Source organism: Ranitomeya variabilis, chromosome 2, assembly GCF_051348905.1.
Source record: "Ranitomeya variabilis isolate aRanVar5 chromosome 2, aRanVar5.hap1, whole genome shotgun sequence".
NCBI lineage: Eukaryota > Metazoa > Chordata > Amphibia > Anura > Dendrobatidae > Ranitomeya > Ranitomeya variabilis.
The window spans coordinates 954,910,408-954,932,352 of record NC_135233.1 but is presented as its reverse complement, the minus strand read 5'-3'; the positions used below and the strand labels follow the sequence as shown (position 1 = coordinate 954,932,352).

Below are 21,945 nucleotides of genomic sequence, written 5' to 3'. Positions count from 1 at the left end.
CAGGTACCACCTACTCCTGAGAAAGTCTCTCATGCAGCTCCAAGGTCACCGGATCATAACAGGTAGAGAGTTCCAGATTAGGGGTGATGTGCGAGAGAATTCTTGTATGCAAAAGTGGGAAGAGGAGATAAGAGGGGAGTAGAGAAGGAGATCTTGTGAGGATCGGAGGTTGTGTGCAGGTAAGCATCGGGAGACGAGGTCACAGATGTATGGAGGACACAGGTTGTGGATGGCTTTGTATGCCATGGTTAGGGTTTTGAACTTGAGTCTTTGGGTAATGGGGAGCAATGATGGAGAGGGTGGAAAGGACAATGATGGAGGTGGTGGGGGAGAACAATGATGGAGGTGGGGGAGAGGACAATGATGGGAGTGTGGGGGAGAACAATGATTGGGGTGGTGGAGAGGACAATGATGAATGTTGGGGAGAGGACAATGAGGGATGGAGGAAGCGGGACTTATAATGGACTTATGAACAGGAGGAGTGGGAGGAGGATATTAGATATGGATGTGAAATGAATTTGGGTGGTGGAGGAGGGTGCTGAGCCCCTGATAGCGTCCTCCCCCACCTCACAATTCATTGTGATGCTATCGAGGACTTAAAATTTATAGGGGAGAGAAGGCAATAAGGTGCATAGGACCCTTTATATTGAACTGAAAGGTGGGAGAAGACTCTGTCAGGGACTTGTAATGAATTGGGAGGTGGCGGAGGATGATCAGCACCTGGTAATGTCTTCTCCCACCTCCAAATTCATTATGATGCTATCAAGCACTTATACTATTTGGAGGGACATAGGACAGGACTAAGGTTATGTGCACACCTTCCGGATTTGCAGGATAAAATTCTGCTGCATATCCTAATGTTTTGGCAGGAAGGACGCTGCATAAAATACATTTATTTTTTGGCAACATTTTTGTCATGGTTTTGTTATGTATTTTCCCCCATTAGTACGAGTGAAATAAGCTGCAAAAATTGACATTATGCAGATTTGAATTTGCTGCAAATCTGCAAGGAAAAAATAAGTAACGTGTGCATGAGACTTGAGGGGTCTCACTCACTTTGCTTGTACTGTAAAACCTTGCATATTTTCCGTGTGCACATAACTTTACAGTTAATTGGGCAGAGTCAAAGACTGAATAATTTATATTACTGGGTGGCACAGAATATAGTTAATGAGGTGAACAGTACTGCTTCTCACTTTATATTTTTAATGGTGGGGTACATATCTGTATTCAAGGTAGAGGCATGTATGTACTGTATACAATATATGTGACCTTATTATTTTTAGGGCTGCGACGATCATCGTGACAAGACGAGTTGTGGCTGGGAGATGTCGGCATGAAGGTCTGACCAGATGGAGAAGAAACAAGAGAAAGCGGCTCTAATCAGACGAGACGTCACCAGTAAGTGCTTGGATGTAAATATTATTCTGTATCTGTTCTGTGTGACTTAATACTACTAAGTGAGTAATAATGTTATATGTAAAATCCCTTATTCTACATTCTCACATATACAGTTAGGTCCATATATATTTGGACAGAGACAACATTATTCTAATTTTGGTTCTAGACATTACCACAATAAATTTTAAACAAAACGATTCAGATGCAGTTGAAGTTCAAACTTTCAGCTTTCATTTGAGGGTATCCACATTAAAATTGGATGAAGGGTTTAGGCGTTTCAGCTCCTTAACATGTGCCACCCTGTTTTTAAAGGGACCAAAAGTAATTGGACAGATTAAATAATTGTAAATAAAATGTTCATTTCTAGTACTTGGTTGAAAATCCTTTGTTGGCAATGACTGCCTGAAGTCTTGAACTCATTGACATCACCAGACGCTGTGTTTCCTCCTTTTTGATGCTCTGCCAGGCCTTCACTGCGGTGGTTTTCAGTTGATGTTTGTTTGTGGGCCTTTCTGTCTGAAGTTTAGTCTATAACAAGTGAAATGCTGCTCAATTGGGTTCAGATCAGGTGACTGACTTGGCCATTCAAGAATATTCCACTTCTTTGCTTTAATAAACTCCTGAGTTGCTTTGGCTTTATGTTTTGGGTCATTGTCCATCTGTAGTATGAAACGACAACCAACCAGTTTGGCTGCATTTGGCTGGATCTGAGCACACAGTGTGGCTCTGAATACCTCAGAATTCATTCGGCTGCTTCTGTCCTGTGTCACATCATCAATAAACACTAGTGACCCAGTGCCACTGGCAGCCATGCATGCCCAAGCCATCACACTGCCTCCGCCGGGTTTTACAGATGATGTGGTATGCTTTGGATCATGGCCTCATAGAACCCATTCATACAATAAAAACACAAAACGCTTTAATTGTGGATAAAAATGGCCGTGTAGTTTATTTAGGGTTACATAAATTAATTAATCACCAATAAATAAACTCCATAAATTATAAAACCAAAGTACCAAACTTTTCCAATAAACCAATCCACCCAGACATGGGTGATTTTCCCACAATTAAACTACACGACAGTAAATTTACAAGAATTCAGGGGAGGGAGGGTGGGGTCTTCTTTATCTTCTTCCGCTGACAGAATGACCAGATACCACAAAACAGGTGTGTATATATTCAAAAAAAGAGCGGCAAAGCTGCTTACAGCCAATAGAAAACCATTTCAATAGCTGCCAAACATACCAGAAAAAACTGGATAAAACCAGTTTCACACTTTCAGAGATGACTGACCTGACCTTTACTTGACCTTTCTTCTGACAGAAAGCCATATTAAATGACAGGGTCCATGAGGCCATGAGACCCCCGCTATATTTCTTTCAGGTTTACGCGGGGGGGCTAACATGAGCTGTACCACGCCTTCGCCATACTTTTCTCTTTCCATCATTCTGGTAGAGGTTGATCTTGGTTTCATCTGTCCAAAGAATGTTCTTCCAGAACTGTGCTGGCTTTTTTAGATGTTTTTTAGCAAAGTCCAGTCTAGCCTTTTTATTCTTGATGCTTATGAGTGGCTTGCACCGTGCAGTGAACCCTCTGTATTTACTTTCATGCAGTCTTCTCTTTATGGTAGATTTGGATATTGATACGCCGACCTCCTGGAGAGTGTTCGTCACTTGGTTGGCTGTTGTGAAGAGGTTTCTCTTCACCATGGAGATTATTCTGCGATCATCCACCACTGTTGTCTTCCGTGGGCGCCCAGGTCTTTTTGCATTGATGAGTTCACCAGTGCTTTCTTTCTTTCTCAGGATGTACCAAACTGTAGATTTTGCCACTCCTAATATTGTAGCAATTTTTCAGATGGGTTTTTTTCTGTTTTCGCAGCTTAAGCATGGCTTGTTTCACCTGCATGGAGAGCTCCTTTGACCGCATGTTTACTTCACAGCAAAACCTTCCAAATGCAAGCACCAAACCTCAAATCAACTCCAGGCCTTTTATCTGCTTAATTCAGAATGACATAATGAAGGGATTGCCCACAACTGTCCATGAAATAGCCTTGGAGTCAATTGTCCAATTACTTTTGGTCCCTTTAAAAACAGGGTGGCACATGTTAAGGAGCGGAAGCTCCTAAACCCTTCATCCAATTTTAATGTGGATACCCTCAAATGAAAGCTGAAAGTCTGAACTTCAACTGCATCTGAATTGTTTTGTTTAAAATTCATTGTGGTAATGTCTATAACCAAAATTAGAAAAAGGTTGTCTCTGTCCAAATATATATGGACCTAACTGTATGCCTGTGTACTTCCAAATGTTTTTGTTATTGGACAGCACACAGACTCGTAGAGTTTAATAGCTCCACTCACACATCCGTGAAAATCACGGATCTGAGAATGTTCTGTTCTGATCCAATTTTGAGGATCAGCATAGGACTTGCTCAATGCGTCTGTAAAAATGCACAGCACACCGACACTGCATACGGATACAGGAATGTAGCCTTTTTATAGCACAGTCCCTTAGTACATAGTGTACTTATTATGTATAGCACAGTCCCTTAGTATATAGTGTACTCACTTATTATGTATAGCGCCGTCCTTAGTTTTATAGTTTCCTTTCCTTACAACGTACCATCCTCTCTAGCTATATATAATGCCATCCCTTATTATATAGCTTCCTCTGCTGTAATGTACAGCACTGTCTCTTACATAGTGTATTCTTGTTATTTTTGTTATTCACAGCGCCCTCTTTTATTACATAGTCGCCTCTATTGTTAGAATATAAAATGACTGCTGATGGAGCAGCCGGTGACCAGACGACCAGTCCATCAGCTCCCTCATTAGAAAGGAAGCTTTCCCGTGCAACAGAAGCCATCATTGCATTATATATCTAACAAGAGAGAGCGGTATGTAATAAAAAGCAGGGGGCGCTATATAATCTGATATGTAAGGGACAGAGCTGCATATAACAAGAGAGGGCAGTGTGTAATATGAGATGGCAATATACAGAATAAAGGAGACTATATGTAGATTTGTCGCCATAAAAGGAGGGGGGCCCAGACACATTTCTTACACAGGGGCCCCAAGCTGTCAGTATCCGCCCCTGGTTTTAACATTTCTGCTCATCAGAGATGTGTCCCCCAATACTATTCAATCAGCACGGTCAGACTATGTAGAACCACCTTATTGAAAAGAGGAATCATAACTCAAGGTTGTGAATATATTCATATATTTCCAGGAGGATTAACAGAGGAATGGAAGAACACAAAGTCCAAAGAAATGATGCTCCAGCATTGTTATTTTGGGGGGGATTCGAGTTATTTGCTGAAACAGACCTGTCAGGAGAACTGATAGATCTTCATCAATGAGAAGTATAAATACAACCGAGACCTGTCCTGGAGGGAATAGTAATCATCAGAGGGAGAACATTCCAAAAAATATTACTATACAAAAATTAAACTTGCATTAAAGATCCTGAAAATATAAAAATGGTTACCCAGCTCTTCTCACTTTTTCTTTGGGAGATATGAGACATTACTCTTGCACCAGCCGTCAGGTTCTTGGCAGCTCTTGCATCTAGCTGGCATGTAGTATGTACTCATCATGGTATAATTATTAGGAAAGGTGCACTATTCCTGCTGACAGGGTAAGCAGCCAATGGGTACTCGGGCTGTAGTGTACAGGAATGCCGAAATTTAGATTTTTAAAGGGATTGTTCACCATTTTTATTTTTAAAAGCGGCTAAGCATTGTTAAAAGACAAAAATTATAATCAGTCACACCAGATCAAAACAGCTGCGGTCAATGAATGGCTGCAACAGTCATGTGTCAGTATGAAAAGTACAGGATGTACAGAACCGGTCTTTGTAAATCTTGTTCTGGGTGTACAGACATGTGACAGTAATAGCCAATCACTGGCCACAACATGTCACATGTCCCCACAGGAAGGGTAAGTTAAGAGACTGGCAGAGGGAACTGTTGATGTTGATCACGCTTCCCAGAATCACAATTTTCAAGTGATTTCTTCACAGACACCAAATTGATAAAAAGATGTTTATTCTGCTTTACAACCCCGTCTCACTTTTCAAGGAGGCACTAAGAAGTCATTAGCTTCGGGTCCCCACAGTGGCACAGCTAATCAAGTTGCCAAAAATGTTGCATGTGCAGTCATCCTGATATCAAAGCACCGCACACCGATGATCCAAACCCCAGTTAACTGAGTAGTGTAAGGCTATGTGCACACGTTCAGGATTCTTTGCAGAATTTTCCTGAACAAAACTGGACTTTATTTGCAAGAAATCCGCTATCGTTTTTATGGCATTTTTTCGCATTTTTTATACGGATTTTTCTGGAGCTTTCCACTACTATGTTATATAGTGGCAAATCTGGAGATTTTCCGCAAAATTAATGAACATGCTGTGTTTTTTTTCCGCGATGCTTTTTTGTGTGGAAAAAAACACAACATGTGCACAAAAATTGCATTCTAATAATAGGATGCTTAATGTAAGCTTTTTTTTAGCATTTTTGCAGCGGAAAGCCACCGAAAAAACTAAAAAAAATGCGAAAAATCCTGAAAATGTGCACATAGCCTAATACCTAGGGGTAAGTGATCTATTACTCAGAGCTTTCTATGGCCAAGTAGGATAGTACAATTCTTTACAAAGCAGCAAGATAGTGTCTAGTTCCTTTTAGGTAGTGCCATTATCAGTTGATTTATCAGTTTTAGGTTAGCTAATTGTCCTCCATGGCAGTACCCAGTTATTCGTAACACTAGAACGGGCATGTCTGTGATTTCCTAATCGTTATACCCAGTGCCCAGCTTTCATTACCAGACTCTAAATTATTGTGATCAGAAGGCTATCAGCAAAACAGCAAGAATAGTCTATCATTTTCTGGATCCACCCTGGATGTCAGAAGTCGACAAGCCTACATAGGGCCATACACAGTAAAGTAAGTGTAAATCATATAGTGATAAGTTATGTGTCTGGTCATTTGAACAAGTAGTTTTCGAAAATATATCAAAATGTGAACAAGATTTTATCAAGTCTTATTGAAAAACACATCTGCCTTTGCCTTTCTTTGTTGCAGAAAACCGTACTGCGAAATCTTCAACTAACCACCATGTTTGACTACAGCTTAAAGGGGCTGTACCTTACGAAAATATTATTTATTCCAGAATACATAGTCAACATCAGATCAGTGAGGTCTAATACCCGACACCCCGATGATCATCTGTTATCAGCTCCAGAAGCGGTTGGATGTAAATAGGATACAGAGCCAGAACAGCGTAGCTCCCTACACCGTGTAGCGGCCATTCCTAAACACTGCAGGCCAATCCTATTGACGTGAATAGGATACTAACTGACCTCAGGATAGATCATCAACATCATAGTAGTAGACAATCTCTTTAAAAATGTTTCCTTTCTCCATAGCATCAAAAATGTGCTTATTAGTTTCATATAGTGGGTAAAATAAATATTTGATACTCTGCCAATTTTATAAGTTTCCCACGTATAAAGAGTGGAGAGGTCTCCAATTTGTATAGTAGGTACACTTCAACTGTGAGAGACAGAATCTAAAAATCAAAACCAGAAAATCACATTGTATGATTTTCAAATAATTAAATTGCATTTTATTGCATAAAATAAGTATTTGATCACCTACCAACCAGCAAGAATTCAGGCTCTCGCAGACCTGTTGGTTTTTCTTTAAGAAGCCCTCCTACTGTGCTGACATTATCTGTATTAATTGCACCTATTTGAGCCCGTTACCTGTATAAAAGACACCTGTCCACACACTCAATCACACTCCGACCTCCATGCAAGATCTCACCTTCTGGGATGTAAGGATAAGGCCGGGGTCACACTAGAGTAGTACATTCGATGCGAGAGTATCAGATGCGATATGCTAATGACCCTCAGTTCCTGCTCTGCTGCGAGCGGGAGCCGAGTGTCATGCGTCTGTGCTCCGAGCCTCTCGCACAGAGCGGATCGGAGCACAGCTGCGGAGGAGGCGGAGAAACTAATTTCTCCATCTCCTCCATTGCCACAGTCACCATATAACGCACAGCACTCGGATGATATCTGAGTGGTGTGCGTTGTCTAACTCATATAGGCTTATATGGGTGCAAGTGAGCCGAGACTGCGATTTCACTCGCACGTTGAAAACGTCTGAGAAAAAAATGATGATGGGAGCTGCCCCATTGAGGAACACTGGTCCGAGTGCTATGCAATGTTTTATCACATAGCACTCGTCCGCATTACACGGTAGTGTGACTCCAGCCTTATTCTGAGAAAGGTCAGGAATCAGCCCAGCTACATTGGAGGACTTGGTCAATGACCTGTTGAGAGATGGGACCACAGTCTCAAACATTACTGTTAGTAACACACTACTCCATCATGGATCAAAATCCTGCATTGCACACAAGGTCCCCCTGATCACACCAACACATGTCCAGGCCTGTTTGAATTTAGCCAATGACCATCTGGATGATGCAGAGGAGGCATGCGTGAAGGTCATGTGGTCAGATAAGACCAAAATAGAACTTTTGGGTATCAACACCACTCGCCATGTTTGAAGGAAGAAGAAGGATGAGGACAACTCCAAGACCACAGTCCCAACTGTGAAGCATGGTGGGTTAAACATCATACTTTGGGGTAGCTTTTCTGAAAAGGGGACAGGACGTCTGCACCGTATTAAAGGGAGGATGAATGGGGTCTTGTATTGCGATATTTTGGCCAACAACTTCTTTACCTCAGAAGAGCATTAAATATGGGTCGTGGCTGGGTCATCTAGCATGTCAATGACCCAAAACACGCAGCCAGGGCAACCCAATAGAAAATCTTTGGAGGGAGCTGAAACTCAATGTTGCACAGCACAAGCCCTGAAACCTGAAAACATAAAACATTGGACTGCACTCGGAAAATAAAACAGCAGACTGCACTAGGTCGACATTTCCAATTTCCACAGACTGACAGAATAGATAGAGACTTTTTTTACTCCATCTACGCCTCATCCGAGAGAATTGGATCACAATCTGATCAGAGTGTGATTAGCAAAACCTGCCCAATTCTCTCAGTTCAGAGAATATATGCTGCTGTGATCCAAGCGTTAATATATTTAATATAATGCATTTGCTTTGTTAGTGTGTTACCTTAAATACAATTTAGAAGCTAATATTATTTGCTCACTTTCTATTTTAAAAACTTTTATTCAAGTCAATGACCACAAAGTCAGAGATATTTTTGAGAATCATATATACATTTAATCTTTAGCAATTTGTAATAAATAAACAATAAGAAAAGTTTTTGCTTTGTGAAAGCCATGACATAATTGATTTCAAGGAACATACACCATAAATATTTTGATATTTTGTTGAGTAAAATAAATATATGCAAATGAATGACATACTCATATTACACAGAACCATTGTAAACTATAAGGATATGCAATAAATGCAAATGAGTCTTTAAAGTTGTACATCTCATAATAACTTGTTCTCAATAAAGCAGCAGGATGAACCATTTTGATACTTTATTCTACATAGTAAAATGGGAACTGTTGAAAGGATTTTTGGAGATGATGAAATCATTTTTCAAGATGATAATGCATCCTGCCATAGAGCAAAAACTGTGAAAACATTCCTTGAAAAAAAGACACATAAGGTCAATGTCATGGCCTGCAAATAGTCCGGATCTCAATCAAATTGAAAATCTTTGGTGGAAGTTGAAGAAAATGGTCCATGACAAGGCTCCAACCTGCAAAGCTGATCTGGCAACAGCAATCAGAGAAAGTTGGAGCCAGATTGATGAAGAGTACTGTTTGACACTCATTAAGTCCATGCCTCAGAGACTGCAAGCTGTTATAAGAGCCAGAGGTAGTGCAACAAAATACTAGTTATGTTTTGGAGTGTTTTTTTGTTTGTTTTTCATGATTCCATAATTTTTTCCTCAGAATTGAGTGATTCCATAATTTTCCCCTATGCTTGGTTAAAAAAAGTAACCATTACTGAGTACCACACTTTTTGTTCTCGATTTATTTTAGTGTTTCTTAAAGCCAGAAAGTTGCCATTTGAAATCACTTTAGTTTTGCGCCATGTCTGTGATCTGCTTTTTTTCTACAAAATTAAACAACTGAATGAACATCCTCCAAGGCCGGTGATTCCATAATTTTTGCCAGGGGTTGTATTATTATTATTAGTCGGCAGGACAGGACACTTTTGTCCCCATTAGAATTGGGCAGCAGTACAAGGGATCCGTGTACACTTGCATAATGCTTTATCTGATCTGTGAAACGTATTAGAAAAATAAAGGACTGGAGCCTTGCAGAGAAGACACAAGACACCCATTCCTGACAAAGGATATTGAAAAAAATAAAAAAAACCTGATTTTTCCTGCTGATTTCTTAAAAACCAAATTACCTATAATGAGATGAACACTTTAACTGAGACAATAAAATACTGGCACAAAGAAATGCACAAAATTCAAGCAAAAACGGCTCCATAGGCAAAAAAAAAAAGGTCAGCTCTATAATGAGGGTCTTAATTTCGTGGGTAAAACATTGCATATTTTGAGGTCCTGAAGCCAAGGAGGTCTCTCATCTCATTCCGGAATTTAGAAAGGTCCTGACGGAGTTCATTTAGGTTTTCTACGGTGGCTTGGTCTGTGCTCTGCATCTTCTGCCTCATTGAAGTCAAGTATCGATGAACAAGGCAGCACATGACCTTCTGGTAGTTTTCATCTCTCTTTTGCCTAAGACTCTTCCATTCCTAGAATTTCCAAAAATCCATAAACATTAATAAATGTCATCAACATGAAACAGCACAAACTTTAAAATGGTGACATACAAAAGTAAATAAAAATCATAGGTTAAAGGGGTCGTCGCATGAGATAAAACATGGCTACTTTATCTTGGCAATACCTTCAAGCTTATCCATGAGTTGTGAAGGAAGTTGTATTAGGAGAGAGGTGATCTCATTTAAAAGGAACCTGTCGTGTGAAAAAATGCTATTAACCTGCACATTAATAGCATTCTGACACCGTGTGACCACCTCTCAGAGAATCCCACTGCTGGAAAGAAATTAGCTTTATTCCCCCTGGCAGCATTCAGCTTCTAGTCATGGAGGTGGGGCTGCCGCGGGTTTAGTCACTGCTTTGTGTATAGAGAATGGCGGCTGTAACTGCACCCCAGGCACTGCCTGACAGTACACTCTAATGCTAAGCTGCTGTGACTAAACCCACTCAGGCGACAACCCTATAACTGAATGCCAAACGCTGCAGGGAGGAAATAAGTTAATTTTCTCCCGGCAGTGGGGCTCTCAGTGCGGGCGCCGGGAAGGTTCAGAAAGCCATTAACCTGCAGATTAACCCCATATGTGCAGGTTAATTGCGTTTTTTCATATGATAGATTCCCTTTAAGTCTAGTGAGTGATCCTCCTCAATGACAGTTATCTCTGGGTGTAATTCCTGATAAAGAATATTGAACTATTAATAATACTGCAAAAGTCAAACACAGAGTGAGACCGCCACTGTATTCCTAATCCACAGAAAGCAGGGATTAAATCAATAGAAAGTTATACTATGGCCTCAATTCATCAAATCGAGTTTAGGTGTAAATCGCTTTGAAAATTTACATTTTTGCTTATCGTGGAATTGTGTACAAATGTTGCCACTTTTGACTATTTTGCATCAGTTTCGCCCAGCAAAATGGGCAGAGTCTGGGAAGGATGTGGCACGATGGGTGTGTGATACCAGACCTCTTCTAAATCATGATCAGATTATAGAATCTATCTCCAGTCCCTGACTAAAGTAAGATTTTTGGCGAGTCACATGCCACTTTTCAGAAGTACCAGGTTCATTAAGAGGTGTGCATTGAGGCCTAAGTGTGTTTTTTTCACTAATTTATTTTATGTGAACCAATATCCATGACTTTGTCATTTTCTGCATTTGATTCTGATCAATGATCTGAAGTGGATATAAGAAAAAGCACCCTGTAATATGGGATCTTTACCATGCCTATCAGGCAAGTGACCTTTAAATATATTGCAGAATCCTTGCATAAAGTAACATATCTGATTTATGGGTTAAAAGTGAGAATTTTGAAAACTGGAACATTGGAGGCGTATGTTGTGAGATTACTGGCTGACTCATGCTATACTCACGATGCGTCTATACTACTTCTTCTAAAATGTTTCTATATGTTCATATTCGTATGTTTAAACTTGATATCACTTTATATGGAAATTAGTAAGAACAGATTGTAACAGAGCTCAATTAATTGGGTATTAATTGGGTAGATGACATTGAACTACCCTAATGTGACTATGGACTACTTCAATGTCTGAGGGGTCTCTGTCCGGTATTTAGAAGCTGCTTAGACAATGTGACTGATTGTAGAGCCAAGAAATTAGTAATCTGACAACATTTGTCAACATTTCTCAAATATAATATGAGGCATAGAGATGAGCAAATTGTTTCTATACGAATCAGATTTGGGTCAAATGTTTAAGAATTCATTGAATTAGGCAAATTTGAACAATTTGTGTGAACCATCTTAAATGGTTACCAACTTACCACCATTTTACTCATTGCAGAGGATTTCATTAACCCGAGAAGGCTCCCTTGACCTCGGGGGGGCAGGCTTCCCCATAATGTCTTGCTGGTATCACATCGAATGTTATACAGTATCACAGGCAGTAAGGATGGACGATCATAACCTCTATAAAAGCCAGGGCAGCAGCCATTTTGTGTTGAATCTGGACCATGAGAGGACTTCACAGAGCACAGCATAGCAATAAACATTACAGATAATGTGTTGCGAGAACAGTTACTATCCGTGTACCCATAACCATAGATCTTGAGATTACTTTTACAGGTACTTCCTTTAAAGAACTAGGAAGGATTTGGTACAGTTCTAGGAGACTGATTGATTTGTCCCAAACCAAATTTTTATGAAAATTTGATTAATTGGCAAAGTTGGTTTTGAAAAGGTTCACTCATCTCTAGCGAGGCACTTTTTTAAATCTGATATTTAACAGTTTTTTTTAATCATAGAGCATGTTAATAGCAAGAAATTAAAATCCTCAATCTGCATAGGTAAAAAATAAAAATAAAAGCTACAGACTTATGAAATTAGTTAAATTATCCCTTCCATTTTTGAGTTTTGCCTGCGAGAACCTAGAGTCCTAGTCTACTCCACCCCGCTATTCTATTGAACCAAACTTAGATCACAATAGAGCCCTAGTAGAGGAACCACTGAAATATAGTTGTAAGACCATATGAAATTGTCTGTGGGTGAACCAAAAATGTCCCAGAACTTCACAGCAAATATCTTAGTATGGATACATTTCTGCAGTTTTGCTGTAAAACATGGGACATCCGCAGCAGCAAATAATGAACAGATTTCCCCAAAATTGTTCTCCACAAAGTGTGGATAAGATTAAAATCCTATTCTCTTTGCTGCTGATTCCAGCCACAAATACAAAAGGAAAATTTGCAGCCTCCCATGTAAACATACGAATAAATTTTAAGTATAAAGAAAACCCACATGACCAGTGAGGTATCCAAAATTTGCTAACCAGTCCTATTGTCAAATTAACAAATACAAACTTGTGTGGTGTTGTAGATTTGAAGATTTAATCCTATTTATGTAGGGGATGTAGAGTGGTGTAAGCTAACGGTAAAAAAATTCCAGCTCACTCTCCAAGAAATAAATACCGGTATCCAAAATCGTTTATGTCATGTGATGGTCTGACGGTGCACGGTAATGGATCCCACCAAGTGTATACCACAATATAGTTACATGTTTAGCTTTCAGCACTCATCTTAAAAGATAAAATATCCTTTAATTATTAAGAATAAACTCCAATATGACAAAACTAAATTTCAAATTGAAAAGAGTAACTTTATGAGACTACGTGTTTAGAACCGATATTATTGAATGGTTCTTAGTCAAGTCTATTTTTCTACTCAGATGTTTTTTTTCATTATATTGGATTTTATCGTAAAATCAAGAATACAGATTTGTTATCATTGAATCCGGGTGGTGGAAGGTCCTTTTCTCCTAACCATGGTGTTGTCTTGCCCAAGACTGTTTACATCATATTTGATTTTACATCATATTTGATATAAAAGGTATGTATGAGGAGTATTTCTCAAACTCTACTTCTGACAGAGGCCTTTCGGAATACATTGCATATTTTAACCGTTGTCTGTTAATATAAAAATTAATACAACTAAAAAAGGAATTCCAATGTATGCTCGCCCAAGAGATACTAAACGATTACTCAAAGGATAAGTTGTGATAAACGCATTTCAAGAGTACAGTGCTAAAAAGCTATGTAAACAGAGCCTAGCTTTGCTATTTTAAATGTATACAAGTTAAAACCTCAGGGATCACCTTTTAGGATATAAGCTAGAAACAAAAAGCCTAATGGGGAATTTTTCATTAACTAATTTTAATTTCATGTAGCAAAAGTAAATTTTGGATAAAAATCTGTGGTGTCTGATTTCAACTAATGATGATTACCTTCAGAATGAATTCCTACATTATTTTTATGCAAATATCCTCGTCAGAGAAGAAGAGGACTAGAACTCTACAGAAGTGCCATCTATTGGAAGTAGCAATCCTAAAAGTCAATATCTTGCATTTATTCAAGACCAAAAAACTTTACACAGTGTACATGTTCCCGCATAATACTCCATTTACCTTAGAAAGTGTATGGCAAGATCAAAACATACATAAAATCTACAACATACTGTTTCTTTAGGTCGGTGGGGTTAGGGGGGAATTATAAAGTTGCTGCAGAAATACAATACCTGACCATAAAACTCTGTCCTATGTAGTAGAAGGTAAAAATACAACAAAGACACTATATAATTAAGATCACCTGTGAAACATGACCTAGCTTCCCTACAGTTTTCAATCAAAAGCATATGAAAGACTTAACTCCTCCAAACACTTCTTTACACCCTATAGCTCTGTTGAGTTTGCTAGAACTTACTTCTTTCAGTGTTTGCTACATCGTATAAGGAAACTCCAATGCCTCGCCTCTTACATCGTATTTTATTTCCATAAAACCTGTAAACACGAGCAAAATATGCAGCAGCAACTTAAAGGAGTTCTCCATTACTCAGACAACCCCTTCTCAATCAGTATGTTTGTGGACAGTAAAATAATAATCCAAAATAGAGAAAAAAGCAGCAACACTCCGTTTACAGTGTCATAAAAACCTAAGTCCTTTATTTAAGAAAGCTTTTCATGGACAATGTTTTTGCGTAAAATAATAACACTTTATACTCTCCTCCGATGCCAGTGGCGTTCCAGTGGTATCGACACTCGCGCTCTCGGTGATCCCGTCACATTGTTATGTCACACAATCCCTGCGCCCAGTCAGCGCTGGCTTCACTTTCTCCACTTTTGGATGAATCAGATGTCAATAGGAAGTGAGAGCTGCGCCTGGCCGTTCACTTCCTCTTGATGTTGATATGTCCAAAAGCGGAGAAAGTGATGGAAGAAATAGTGGAAAAATCCGGCAACCAGAAAAAAATATTATTTATATATAAAACATCACATTTATTTGGATATGGCTCAAAACAAATAAAAAATAAAGATAGTGTAACATAACATGGTGGACACCGGGTCTAGGCACTTCAATCCTCATCGGCTCTTAGAAGGCTAGAAGCGCGTTGTCCGGTCCACATCATGTTATTTTAGACAAAATTCATTTTTTTCTTTTATTTTAGCCATATCCAAATAATTGTGATGTTTTATATACAAAAAATTTTTTTTGCAGCTCCACTATTCCACTATTTCATCCATGGTTTCAGCTCAGGAGCCAGTCTGATTCCTCCATGCACCACGCTCTGCTTCAATATATCATCCACACCAGTGAGCTCATGAACGGTTTGTTTTTCTCATGTGGAGAAAGTGAACCCAGCACTGATTGGACCCAGGGATTGTGTGACATAACAATGTGATGTGATCCCAAAAAGAGTGAATGCCGAGACTGCTGAAAAGTCGCCAGAAATGGAGGTGAATATAAGTGGTGTTATTTTACAGGCCGTATACCTTGCTCATTGAAGAGAAGCTGGATGAGTAGTGGACAACTCCTTTAAGCCTATTGTACTCTCCACACAGAGAGCATGCTGGTTCAATTGTTAGCATTGTTGCTTTGCAGCGCTGCGATCCTGGTTTTATATCCCACCAAAGACAACATCTTCAAGGAATCTGCATGTTCTCCCTGTGTGTGATAGGGAATTCTGTAAGGCATTAACTATTATGCTAATGGTTTCATGTGATAGTAAAGTTGATAAAATGCTACATATGCCTAATTTCTTGTGACAACTTAAATTAGATTAACTGTTTTTGCCACAGCATTTGCCACAATTTTTGATTAAAAAAGTTTGTTAACTATATGGTAAAAATCTCAAATAAAATGTGGGTTTAAGGCAGAACTTTTCTCCGTGTGGAGAGTGGCAAGGCAGCATAGGGAAATTTATAGACTGTTATGATTGTGTAGCAACTCACTAGGGAACAATAGGTACCATACTAAAAACTGCAACTGACCCTGCTGGTTCCTGTACAGGCTGCAGATCCTGACCCCGCAGTCCCTAGTGGCTCCTGCGTGAGCTGAGATAGCCATAACCACAGACTAGACAATGGCAACTCAGACCTATGCTGCCTGAAAGTCTGTGGAGTGTGTCTCGTTCCTTCTAAAGAACTGGAACACAGAGCAAAGTGCAAATTACCTACAGAAAGGAAAGTGTGCTGAAATATAAATAAATCCCAGAGTGAGTAAAACAAACAACAAAATCCAAAATAAAGCATTAAGTATGTACTGTTAGAGAATATGCATCCTACTCCCTTAAAAGAAACAGAAGATAGGTGCAAGGTAAAGAACATAAACAGCAGAGATATAAACCTTATCTGGTCTTTAACTGACTGGCTTAAACTACAGCAGTATGCTTGGACATCCAAATGAGACTATCACCAGCAGGAAATACCAGCAGGAGGAAACTATATAAAGCCGCACCTGAAAGGTGATAGGGCAGATCAATGAGTAAATCAAACATCTGTTACTCTAAAAAGACTCAATCAAGAATAACAGAAACTAAACACCCAGAGAAAAGGTGTATCTGCTGTTGTTCGATGGACAGAAAAGCCAACCATAAAGCACAGGCTTAAGGGTTCAAACCCAGATGCGTGACATAGGCCATGTAATGGTCCCCTGGGAGTTTAAATATGCAACTTTCCTCTTGAGAGAGGAAGAGAACTACAACTGTAGCGGCATCTATTGAGGGTAGCAATCTTAAAAGACAATATTGAGCCATGCCACATAACTTAGGATAAAAATCCAAACCAAACATTCCTTTTGCAGACACTTGTTTCAAGGTGTTTTCTTCTCATCAGTGCATATAAAGAGTTTTTTTGTCTAGGTGAGATGCCTCTGACAGTGGAATAAGGGGAGATACTTGTGGAGAGTGCTATTGCATAGCCTATAGGTCTGCTTATGCTGGCATGGTAATTGCAAAGAGAACGTTCCCCTTTAGACCCCATGTGAGAGATCTCACAATAAGCCAAATTAAACTTCTTGCTTTTCACTGATGAAAGGCAAAACCCCCAAAATGCACGTCTGCAAATTGAGTTTTTGATTTTGGTTCTTATCCTAAGTCACGGCTGGATCAGTAACGGGCACAGACATCCACTTTGACTCAGACTCCATCCAGTTGGAGGTGGGGTAATGCTATAGGCTGCTATTTTTAAAGATGAGCTAGTTAGGCATTTTCTGGTTGAAAATGGATTCAAAATCAAATCCCAAACATATATATAGGGAAAAGTCTGCATCTTTGAAGAAAAGAAGAAAAGTGTATAGCAAATCTTTGAAAAGTCTACATACTCAGCATTTTGTTTTTTTGGCTTTTTTATTTTCATTTTTGTGGCCAGTGGCATTTTTTAAGATCCATCAAGCTCTTAGCATGGTGTTTTGTTCTGGCAGTTTTTACATAAAGACATCTCAAAAATAAAATGTGTGTACAAATTGTTAGAAAATAATGAGTAACACCACAAAATTCCCAGAGTTTGAAAACGATTAAAAAATTGTTTATGAACAAAATCTTTTTGTTTTTTGCTTTTTTAAACCTGTTGACAGTAGAACATTGCAATTATCATAATTTTCATTGGTGTGTATAATGTGCCTTTTAGGAAATCTGCACCATTCGGTTTTCATATCCTATGCAATACTGCTTGTGTAAGCTTCTTTGAGCAAGCTTCTTCTATGCTGCATTCCTACAATAAAACTTTAATTAATTTTTCTTGACTTCTTGGAGGGTTAGCCGAGTCTGACATCTAAGGTTAGAACATTAAGCGGATATTACGCTGTCTGGGACAGTTTAGGAAATGATTACTGGTTTTACCTTGAGACTGTTCTGTCGCTTGACCCTCCCTGTTGAAGTATGAGAACAGATCCATTTACTCATACTGTTAAACAAATAGCAGATAGTCTTGGGAGAGGGGATAATATTAAAAGGTGGAGGGAGCGTACATTTGTCATCAAAATAGCTCAGCCAAAGCTTGGCCCGGGCAAACTTCCACTCTTTATCTTCATGATTCTAAATACAAAGATACAAAGAGATCAGACATTGAAAGAAGTTAGGACTTAGCGAAATAAAACACCCAAGGTTTATCTGTACTGATGGTTTGATCTTTAGCTTTCTAAACACTTGAAGTATTTGAGTAATGAATAAAGTCATTGTCGTGTAAAAATAAACCCAAATGTAGCATAGGGTACACAGTGTCAACTTAGTGTCAACAGAAATTACATCTCCAAGGTCTCACAAATAAAATAAGGGACAGAAAAGGGACAAACCAGGCTGGTCTGAATAATACCACTAACAATAATAATCCAAAATGCATTGCAATATTTTATTGTGCAACAATAGCTGAAAGCAAAAAATAGCTGTGCATACCCGTATATATATATATATATATATATATATATATATATATATATATATATATATATATATATATACACACTGCTCAAAAAATAAAGGGAACACTTAAACAACAGAATATAACTCCAAGTCAATCAAACTTCTTCTGTGAAATCAAACTGTCCACTTAGGAAGCAACACTGTTTCACAATCAATTTCACATGCTGTTGTGCAAATGGAATAGACAACAGATGGAAATTATTGGCAATTATCAAGACACACTCAATAAACCACAGACCACATCACAGTACCAATGCTTTCTGGCTGATGTTTTGGTCACTTTTGAATGTTGGTTGTGCTTTCACACTTGTGGTAGCATGAGACGGACTCTACAACCCACACAAGTGGCTCAGGTGGTGCAGCTCATCCAAGATGGCACATCAATGGGAGCTGTGGCAAGAAGGTTTGCTTTGTCTGTCAGCGTAGTGTCCAGAGGCTGGAGGTGCTACCAGGAGACAGGCCAGTACACCAGGAGATGTGGAGGGGGCTGTAGGAGGGCAACAACCCAGCAGCAGGATCACAATCAACAAAAAATGTGGTAGTCAGTAATGGTTACTTTTTTATAACCAAGCATAGGGAAAAAATTATGGAATCATGAAAAACAAACAAAAAACACTTTAACACATCAATAGTATTTTGTTGCACCACCTTTGGCTTTTATAACAGCTTGCAGTCTCTGAGGCATGGACTTAATGGGTGTCAAACAGTACTCTTCACAAATCTGGCTCCAACTTTCTCTGATTGCTGTTTCCAGATCAGCTTTGCAGGTTGGAGCCTTGTCATGGACCATTTTCTTCAACTTCCACCAAAGATTTTCAATTGGATTGAGATCCGGACTATTTGCAGGCCAAGACATTGACCTTATGTGTCTTTTTTCAAGGAATGTTTTCACAGTTTTTGCTCTATGGCAGGATGCATTATTATCTTGAAAAATTATTTCCGCATCCCCAAACATCCTTTCAATTGATGGGATAAGAAAAGTGTCCAAAATATCAACATAAACTTGTGCATGTATTGAAGATGTAATGACAGCCATCTCCCTAGTGCCTTTTCCTGACATACGGCCCATATATCAATGACTGTTCTCTTTAGGCAGTCATCTTTATAAATTTCATTGGAACGGCAATAAACAAAAGTTCCAGCATCATCACCTTGCCCAATGCAGATTCGCTATTCATCACTGAATGACTTTCATCCAGTCATCCACAGTTCACGATTGCTTTTCCTTAGCCCATTGTAACCTTGTGTTTTTCTGTTTAGGTGTTAATGATGGCTTTTGTTTAGCTTTTCTGTATGTAAATCCCATTTCCTTTAGGCGGTTTCTTACAGTTCAGTCACAGACGTTGACTCCAGTTTCCACCCATTCGTTCCTCATTTGTTTTGTTGTGCATTTCCTGTTTTGGAGACATATTGCTTTTAGTTTCCGGTCTTGACACTTTAAAGTCTTCCATGGTCTACCAGTATGTTTGCCTTTAACAACCTTCCCATGTTGTTTGTATTTGGTCCAGTTTTTAGACACAGCTGACTGTGAACAACCAACATCTTTTGCAACGTTGCATGATCATTTGCCCTCTTTTAAAAGTTTGATAATCCTCTCCTTTGTTTCAATTGACATCTCTCGTGTTGGAGCCATGATTCATGTCAGTCCACTTGGTGCAACAGCTCTCCAAGGTGTGATCATTTCTTTTTAGATGGAGACTAACGAGCAGATCTAATTTAATGTAGGTGTTATTTTTGGGTATGAAAATTTACAGGGTGATTCCACTGAATTGAGTGATTCCATAATTTTTCCCCTATGCTTGGTTAAAAAAGTAACCATTACTGACTACCACATTTTTTGTTCTTGATTTATTTTAGTTTCATAAACCCAGAAAGTTGCCATTTGAGATGACTTTAGGTTTGTGCCATGTCTGTGATCTGCTTTTTTTCTACAAAATTAAACAACTGAATGAGCATCCTCCAAAGCCGTGAGTCCATAATTTTTACCAGGGGCTGTATATATATATATATATATATATATATATATATATATATATATATATATATATGTATATATATATATATGTATATATATATATATATATATATATATATATATATATATATATACATACAGTCATATGAAAAAGTTTGGGCACCCCTATTAATCTTAAGCTTAATGTTTTATAAAAGTGTTTTTTTTTTTTGCAACGGCTATTTCAGTTTCATATATCTAATAACTGTTGGACACAGTAATGTTTCTGCCTTGAAATGAGGTTTATTGTACTAACAGACAATGTGCTATCTGCATTCAAACAAAATTTGACAGGTGCATAAGTATGGGCACCCTTATCATTTTCTTGTTATAAATACCTACTTTTTACTGACTTACTAAAGCACTTTTTTTTGGTTTTGTAACCTCATTGAGCTTTGAACTTCATAGCTAGGTGTATGCAATCATGAGAAAAGCTACTTAAAGTGGCCACTTGCAAGTTGTTCTGCTGTTTGAATCTCCTCTGAAGAGTGGCATCATGGGCTCCTCAAAACAACTGTCAAATGATCTGAAAACAAAGATTATTCAACATAGTTGTTCAGGGGAAGGATACAAAAAGCTGTCTCAGAGGTTTAACCTGTCAATTTCCACTGTGAGGAACATAGTAAGGAAATGGAAGAACACAGGTACAGTTCTTGTTAAGGCCAGAAGTGGCAGGCCAAGAAAAACATCAGAAAGGCAGAGAAGAAGAATGGTGAGATCAGTCAAGGACAATCCTCAGATCACCTCCAGAGAGCTGCAGCATCAACTTGCTGCAGATGGTGTCACTGTGCATCGGTCAACTATACAACGCACTTTGCACAAGGTGAGGCTGTATGGGAGAGTGATGCAAAAGAAGCCGTTTCTGCAAGCACGCCACAAACAGAGTCGGCTGATGTATGCAAAAGCACATTTGGAGAAGCCAATTTCTTTTTGGAAGAAGGTCCTGTGGACTCATGAAACCAAGATTGAGTTGTTTGGTAATACAAAAAGGCGTTATGCATGGCGGCAAAAAAACACAGTGCGTTGTATAGTTGACAGATGCACAGTGACACCATCTGCAGCAAGTTGATGCTGCAGCTCTCTGGAGGTGGCCCGAGGATTGTCCTTGACTGATCTCACTATTCTTCTCTGCCTTTCTGATGTTTTTCTTGGCCTGCCACTTCTCGCCTTAACAAGAACTGTACCTGTGTTCTTCCATTTCCTTACTATGTTCCTCACAGTGGAAACTGACAGGTTAAACCTCTGAGACAGCTTTTTGTATCCTTCCCCTGAACAACTATGTTAAATAATCTTTGTTTTCAGATCATTTGGCAGTTGTTTTGAGGAGCCCATGATGCCACTCTTCAGAGGAGATTCAAACAGGAGAACAAATTGCAAGTGGCCACTTTAAGTAGCTTTTCTCATGATTGCATACACCTGGCTATGAAGTTCAAAGCTCAATGAGGTTACAAAACCAAAAAAAGTGCTTTAGTAAGTCAGTAAAAAGTAGGTAGGAGTATTTAAAACAAGAAAATGATAAGGGTGCCCATACTTATGCACCTGTCAACTTT

At 38.9% G+C, this 21,945-nt stretch overlaps 1 protein-coding gene across 2 annotated transcripts in view; it reads right to left on the bottom strand.

Moving 5' to 3' along the window:
- Nucleotides 1-9,318: 9,318 nt before the first annotated feature.
- Nucleotides 9,319-21,945, bottom strand: part of TRPC1 (transient receptor potential cation channel subfamily C member 1) — a 111,861-nt gene continuing 99,234 nt past the window's right edge. For both annotated transcript variants that reach the window (XM_077290799.1, XM_077290798.1), the window contains 2 exons: nucleotides 17,803-17,997; nucleotides 9,319-10,157 (listed from right to left, as the gene is read on the bottom strand). In XM_077290799.1, the coding sequence (XP_077146914.1) occupies nucleotides 9,930-10,157; nucleotides 17,803-17,997 (423 nt within the window). In that variant the 3' untranslated portion in view covers nucleotides 9,319-9,929. The remainder of the gene's footprint in view (nucleotides 10,158-17,802; nucleotides 17,998-21,945) is intronic.